General features: G+C 50.7%; 1 protein-coding gene across 4 annotated transcripts; it reads right to left on the bottom strand.

The window, feature by feature from the left end:
- Positions 1-2,632: 2,632 nt before the first annotated feature.
- Positions 2,633-7,356, bottom strand: LOC308590314 (zinc finger protein 574-like). 4 transcript variants are annotated; one of them, XM_081200250.1, is made up of 2 exons: positions 7,109-7,356; positions 2,633-6,023 (listed from the first exon to the last, which is right to left on the bottom strand). In XM_081200250.1, the coding sequence occupies exon 2, from the start codon at positions 6,002-6,004 to the stop codon at positions 3,407-3,409; it is 2,598 nt and encodes an 865-aa protein (XP_081056376.1). In that variant the 5' UTR covers positions 6,005-6,023; positions 7,109-7,356; the 3' UTR covers positions 2,633-3,406. The 4 variants fall into 4 exon arrangements, with proteins under 4 accessions (XP_081056376.1, XP_081056375.1, XP_081056377.1 ...); XM_081200249.1 differs by lacking the exon at positions 7,109-7,356 and adding an exon at positions 6,715-7,007; XM_081200251.1 differs by lacking the exon at positions 7,109-7,356 and adding an exon at positions 6,431-6,677.
- Positions 7,357-7,413: the final 57 nt, after the last annotated feature.

Below are 7,413 nucleotides of genomic sequence, written 5' to 3'. Positions count from 1 at the left end.
CGGCATGGAGCTCCTTATTATGGGTTGGGACAGGGGAGGGTCTTGGCAGTGTGGATGAGCTGGGAAAGGCAGCAGGGTGAAGCCACTGACAAGGAGGGAGATTCTTGGTGGTTAAAAGTTGGGTGCTGCCAACCAGAGGCTTCCAAGCTTACTTTCATACGACCACGGCTTCCCTATGCCCTTAAGGTAGGGACCAAGAATTGTGTGCCATAAGCATGGAAGTAAAGCAGGCTTTGGTAACTAAAGCTCCATTGTCAATAAGCGTTGGACGTTGCATCATAGAATTGTAGAGTTCGAAGGGACCGCAAGGGTCATTTAGTCAAAACCCCTGCAATGCAGGAACCCACAACCCTGAAATTAAGACTCTCATGCTCTGCCAGCTGAGCATACAAAGCAATTTCCACACAAGACTTGCAAAGGCAGCACTGTTTTTGTTCAGTGTTGTGCATGTGCTATGGACCCAGGAGTAGGCACTTCACTATCCTTGCACATGATGACCCATGCTTTAAGCATTCCCACTAGTTAAACTTAAAGCAATTTCTTCACTGATGTACCAAGGAGCATTTGTGTTTCCTCAAAACTCCAAATCCTTTTTGTAGCTTGTTTCTCATGACACTATTCCCTCAGGGTGAAATCAGAAGCCTCAAGCTTGCATGCTGCACTCCCATTGCAGAGAACACTGAAGGACCAAACAGCAAGATTCTGTAATTACTTGAGTTGTGGCTTCTGCCTAGTCTTTGAGCACCGAAGCCCAGGGATTAACTCAAGTTCAAAGAACAATGCAGTTTCCTGATTTTGTTGCTGATGTCTCCCATGAGGGAAGTGAGCACAGGAGCTTAGGCCTGCTTGTAACCTTTTCCTGGAGATGACCTTAGCCTTCATGTCACCTTTCTGCATAATTGCACACTTGGAATACTATTTTAAAAAGAAAAAGCTGCTCCAAGGCTACAAGTTGGTTCCACACCCAGCTGCAAGTGGCAGTGCTGGATTTCCTGGATTCTGCATAACTTTTGTGGGGCAAGGAGAAGTAGGAAAAACTGTGTCCCTTCAAAGAAGTATAGATTTGTCTGCAGTAACACCAGTGCCTAGATATTACATTCACATAAAACGTGTACATGCTATAAAGAACTGTGGCCTCACACCAACAAATGAATATTAAATTGTTAGTGGGGAAAAGGCCTTTATTTAGTCCTCCATCAGTTTCGCAAGGTGGTACCTCAATGTAACTAGTTAATACTCAGTTTTGTTAGCATGAATCTTTGCAGCCCACTGCCTGTGTGTTCCTGGGCCGATTAAAATGTTGTTTGAAATAACCTTTTAAAATATGACTAATATGAGCTCTATATGTTTTCCTGTCATAACATGTCCACATGCCCAAACCAAGTGTCCTGATGCCCAAGGATTACATCTCACATAGGGCTCATCCAGACTACAGCTTTCCCCCAGGGAAATTGACATTTACCACTGAAACGGAACAAAATTCAATTGGGTTTTCCACTGATTTATATTTGCTCCAATTCAGCACTAAACAGCAGGTTTTCTCGGGTAAAGTGGCAGGGCAAATAGAAGATCGCTTGGACCTGTACCTCAAAAGCATGGGACAAGCCGAAGCGTAGACGATAATGTGTTGGCAAGCATGCATTTTTCACCATCTGTAAACTTAAATGTAAAGACCCCCCCCCCCCAAGTTTGATGTTGGGGATACCACTAGCCTCTGTGGAGTTGAAAATCTGTGCATGTTTTAAGCTGTATGTTGCTTGTGATATCTAGGGGCCCAGAGCCACAAGAAGGCTACAGTACTGCAACAAGGAAGGGACGAGAAGAGATTGCAGGGATAAGGCTCTGGGTATGTTCCACTCTGCAGTAAATGGGACAGTGGAAGGGTAGCTCTATAGTGTGTTCTGTGACTTATAATAATGCAAGCATGAACCAACACTTGCTTTCCAAAGTAGTCTTATGACTCCTTCCCTCCCTTAACTGCAAGTGGCTAAAGACCTTTCAAAGTCTATCCTGTGGCTGCAGCTAATTTTAAGAACTCTCCATCTGAATATTTACCAGCTAAGGTTAAACCTGAACCTCTCTGTACAGTGTACATAACACACGGGGCTCTGCACTAGCCAAAGAGCAGCTGCGTAACTTGATTACAGTTACTGCAATTGGACTGGTTTTCCTCTAAAAATACCACAGGTTTGCTGCTATATTTCAGGCATGTTTGCCATTACCTGAAAATAGTGATACACTCAACTTTCATATCAGTCTCCTATGCATGTTTGTTCTAGCAAGGTTACAAATACTGGAAGTATGGCCATGCATTTCTGGAAGAAAAATGAGTTATCCTCCACTAATCTTACCCTTCCTGTACACAGATAAAAGCTCTGTAAAACATAGCTAAAGGAACCAGTCTGTAGATCTACCTCTTTCACAGTGGTGATGTAAATGGCTGTTCCTAGAAAGACCCAATATAACCCACTCAGCACAAACAAAGTTTCCTGGCAGAACATTCAGAGCTACAAAAGCAACAGCTTCCTTTCCCCCTATGCTGCTATCTTCTGCCCTGAAAAACATCTTAGAAGAAACTAAAATCCAGGATTCCTACCAGTAGTTGAAGTAAAAAAAGACAAATTCAAATTGATTGAGATACCCCAAGTGACCTAAACAAGATATTGGTCCCATTCCCCCACTTTTATTTAAGAAAAAAATTAAAACTGGACCAGACCTTCAGCAAGGGTTACATCTTCAAAACGAAACAGAGACCCTGCATGTCAACCTGTTGCACAGAAGGGATAGTTTTAACAAACATGGCTCATCTGGTGAGAGGAGCTGCATGTGTCAACTCTTCTTTCTGTAAAATTATCAAAGAGGTATTTTCCCACTATCAAAATCAGGCAACAGTACTTCATCATGAAAAGCAAAGGCTTTGCTTTCATCGCTCTCTGATCAACAGGAAATGATGCCATCTATTTCCTGGGAGTGGATGAACACTACTAGAGAGTTGACTTTTACAGACAAGCTAGCAGCAGGCAGGCACATTCCTAGAGTCTCATAATCAGAGACACAACAGGAATAATTTAACAGTACAACAGAACTTTTTGCTTTAATTTACAATAAACATGTAAGTTGTGGCAGAGACAAGCAGTCAGACGCCATTCCACAGCACTGCCCGCTGTACACAAAAAAGGCATTGCCTCAAGAAACCTCCAGGTGAGGCTACGAGCCAGGTCCCATCACAAAACTGAACAGATTGCATCAGGGCACTGAGATTGGTCTGCAGGTTCTGTCACCGGTAGACCATGCTAAACTGATGCATGGAGGAAAGGGAGCAGTACTCTCCCTCCTGCTGACCTGCATAGAGCCCTTGAGCAAAGAAGAGACTGTGGCTGCTTAGTCCCTGAACAAAGGCAGTCACCTAAATGTTGCCTTCTAGTGTCGTCTGGTAGATCTCTATAGTTTCTACCAAGGGGAGGTGCTCAGTGCTTTCAATGATAGCAATAGCCTCCCCAAACTCAGTGCACATGATAATCTGGGTGGGCTGGCCAGTAGCCACGAGAGACCCTGTAGACTGGAGCGCCTCCTGACTAGAAGCCAGTTCAGTGTGAGTCTTGCGGTGACTCCGCAGGTTGGAAAGAGTCTTGAAGGTCTTGGGGCAGAGTGGGCAGGGGTGGGGGCGCTCCCCAGTGTGGATGCGCCGGTGCTCAGCAAGGTGCATGGACTGCACAAAAGACTTGCCGCAGTCTGGGCAGCGGTAGGGGCGCTCACCAGTGTGAAGGCGCCGGTGCTCCCGCAGGTGGGTAGCCTGCCGGAACGCCTTACCGCACTCGGGGCAGGGGAAAGGGCGCTCCCCTGTGTGGATACGCTGGTGCAGCTGAAGCCCAGAGGCTGCCACGAAAGTCTTGGCACAAACAGAGCACTTGTGGGGGCGCAGGCCAGCATGGCGCTGTTGGTGCCGGCTCAGCCCGCTGGGGGTGGTGAAGGCTTTCCCACAGAGTGGGCAAGGGTAAGGACGCTGGCCCGAATGTACCAGCTGGTGTAGCGCCAGCTTGGCCAACGAGCCCATGTACTTGCCACAAGACATGCAGAGGAAGGACTGCAGAGTCGCCTGGTCGCGGCGCCTAGCGCAGCGGTGCTCCTGCAACTTGGAAGCTGTAACAAAGAGAGCCCCACAATCCGGGCAACGGTGAGGCTCATGCCCAGAATGGCTGAGCCGGTGCAGTTCCAGGAGGCGACGGCGTGGGAAGGATTTGTCACATTCTAGGCAAGGAAAGGGCAAACACCCCGTATGCACGGTCCGGTGCAGAGCCAGTTGATGGGCTCGGGAGAAAGCTACTCCACAGTCTTCACAGGAGTGAGGCCCCTCTCCGTTAGGCGCCATGTGCAAGAGGCGGTGCTGGCGAAGATTAGAGGACTGGGTGAAGCGCTTATTACACACCTGGCACTGGTAGGGGCGCTCTCCAGTGTGTGTCACATGGTGCCGAGCTAAGTTTGCCTGGGAGACAAAGGTCTTGCCACACTCAGAGCACTGAAACGGCCTTTCACCAGTGTGTGTCCGCATGTGGTTCCGCACATGCACCAGCTTCTTGAACTTTTTGCCACAGGTGGGGCATTTGTGCTTGCGCTCCAGAACGTGCACCACCCGTTTGTGCCGCACCATCCGGATGTGGGTGGAGAATGCCTTTCCACACTGAGGGCACAGAAACCCAGCACTGGGCACTTCTACTGATGTCCCTGGCAGGGAGGAGGCAGCGACGGCAGGGGAAGCTGAGCCATTTACAGTTGATTCTCTGTCGCTGGGCGCTGGTTCAGGAGGTTGGCTGGGTGCCTGATCCCCAGCCCCACGAGTGGGTGGAATGCCGCTCTTGCCAGCGTGTGTGCGCCGATGGTAAAGGAACTTGGTCATGTTGCTGAAAGTCTTGCCACAGTGGCAGCGGTGCAGGGGATTGGCTGTATGGCTCTTGCGGTGCATGATCAAAGTCATCTCAGTAGAGAAGCCAAGCCCACAGTCCACGCAGAGGTAGAGTGCCTCACCTTTGTGGATGCGCATGTGCTGCTCAAGGGATGCTGCCTTTTTGAATATCTTGTTGCAGTTGGGACATTCGTACGTGCCATCGACGTGCACTCGCTGGTGAGCCAACAGCCGCTTGGCTGTTGTGAAACCACGCTGGCACTCGCCACAAAGAAACTCTTCACTGCTCCCCATGTGCTCCTGCTGGTGCCTCTGCAGCGCCTCCACTGTCCCAAAGGCCTGCTTACACTCACTGCAACAGAAGGCCTGAGCAGGTGGAGGCACAGCAGGGGGTTCTTCAGGGTATGGCAGCGGGGACACACGTTGACTGCAAATCTCCTGAGCTGCTGTTTCAGATGGCTCACTGCTCTCTTTCTCAATCTCAGTAAAGTGTTCACCCTGGTGGTCCAGCAGCTCCTCAGGAGTTGGGAAGAGGCAAGAACACTCTGAGCACTCATAGGGATGCATGAGTGGAGCTGGCTGAGGAGGTGATGGAAGTGATGCCTGAGAGGGTGGTGGAGAGGCTGGCTGGGAAGGTGGTGGAACAGATGATTGGAGAGGAGGCAAGGGAGCTGGCTGGGAGGTTGGTGGGGCTGACAGGGAGGCCTCAGGTGAAGCCTCTTGTTTCTGGTGCGTTTGGCGATGTGCTAGCCATAGGCTGGTAGAAGGAAAGAGTTCATTACACTCATTGCATTGGTAGCGGATCTGTCCACTGGTAGCTGGTGGAGGTTGAGGCCGGGTTGGCACCTCTCTGGGGTGCACTGCTTGGTGGGCTAGCAGTTCGTCAGGTGACCACAGGACACAGCCACACTCCAGGCACTGGTAGCGGTTATCCTGCTGGGGCCCTGTGTCTACAACAGTGGCAGCAGCTTCAGGCTCATAGGGCTCGCCTAGATGGCTCTGATGGTGGATCAGTACCTCCTCCAAAGTATTGTAGAGGAGTCCACACTCCGAGCACATGTACTGATGCTGGAAGAACAAAGAGGGAGGGAGTTCCTCTTCCATGGTAACTGCAAGCTTTCGCCTGCAAGGTGGAGAGAAAAACCAAGGTGAGTTAAAGAACCATGACAGATTATAAAAGAAAAGAGGAAATCAGTGTTTGAACACTGTGTATAAATGGATAGTTGTTTCAGCCTAAAATAAAAACAGGAAAGGAATATTAATTTTTGGAAGACACCATCATGTCTTAAGAAAGATAAGGGAATAACAGGAAAAGTAGGGGATTAGGAGTGTCTGTGTGTAGTAAATAATAGTGGGCATTTTGATAAGGTGTATTATTTTAATGCCTCTTGCAGGGTTGCTGGGAGGATAAAGGGAGAAAAGTCATGCATAGCTCCATATGAGTTCCTGTAATGGAGGTACAGTACAACAAGAAGAACAAATGAAGAACAAAAAGAGCAGGGAGACGTCTGCTGCGGCATGCAGAAGTACCTAAACAGCAGAGAAGAGAGATCATACCAGGATTGGGAAAAACTGGTGTCAACCCCAGGCGATCCTGAGAGAGTTTTACACACAACCCTTCAGGAGCTCCTTGTTCCCCTCCTTTCAGTGCCACTGCTATGGCCATTTAAAGGGGTGAAGGGGCGGCCCTGTGGGGTATTGCTGGTATGCGGGAGGGGCCTCTGGCCCCACACATCTGTGCGGAATTCACTGCAATGACGCCAGGAGGGAGAGGGGGCGGGGGGCTCGGGTGGTGGGAGGAACGCCACACTCACCCGGCCCGTGGGCCTGGCCCACTCCTGCCACCGCTGCTTCCTCGCCCGCCCTCTTGCCTGCTCTCAGTCTCTCTCTCTCTCTCTCTCAGTCTCCTCACACAGGCCCTGCTTGGCCTAGGCTGCACCGCGCCCTCTCATTGACTCCCCCGCAACCGCTGGGGAGCCAATCAGCTGCCTCGATACTAAGGGGGCGGTTCGGCTCTAGCGGCTCGGTGACGTCAAGGCCAGTCCGCCCTCAGGTGGGGCCGGCAAGCACAGGCGGGGCAAGAGGCGCCCATTCAGGAGGGAGGCAAGAGGAGCGTTTGGCGCCCCGCCACCCTCTTCTCACTACGCATGTTACGTAACTCCTGTCACAGCCGCATCGACCAATCTATCCTCCCGTTCCCTCGCTTACGCAATCAGCGCCGTCTCCTTGACACCGCACGTCCCGTTTACGTAAACATAAGTCTGAGGGAGGGAGAGGCGGCGAGTAGGGGGAGCTGCGCTGCGCTTATAGCGCAAAGCCGCCCTCAATTACTACATCACACCACCCAGTCAGCTGGATTAAGCCGTCACGTAAAGAGCGCAGCGTACAGCGGCGCCGGCTGCGAGCGAGAGGAATTTATCAGGTCTGCCGTTGCTTTTGCCGCCGCCGTTGAGATTCTTCCCCCTCAAAGGAGGCTCCTCCCCCGCACGTGGGTCACGAGGACACCAGCGGGC

Source organism: Podarcis bocagei, assembly GCF_964188305.1.
Source record: "Podarcis bocagei genome assembly, chromosome: 7".
Classification (NCBI taxonomy): Eukaryota; Metazoa; Chordata; class Lepidosauria; order Squamata; family Lacertidae; genus Podarcis; species Podarcis bocagei.
This window is presented reverse-complemented; position numbering and strand designations above follow the sequence as displayed.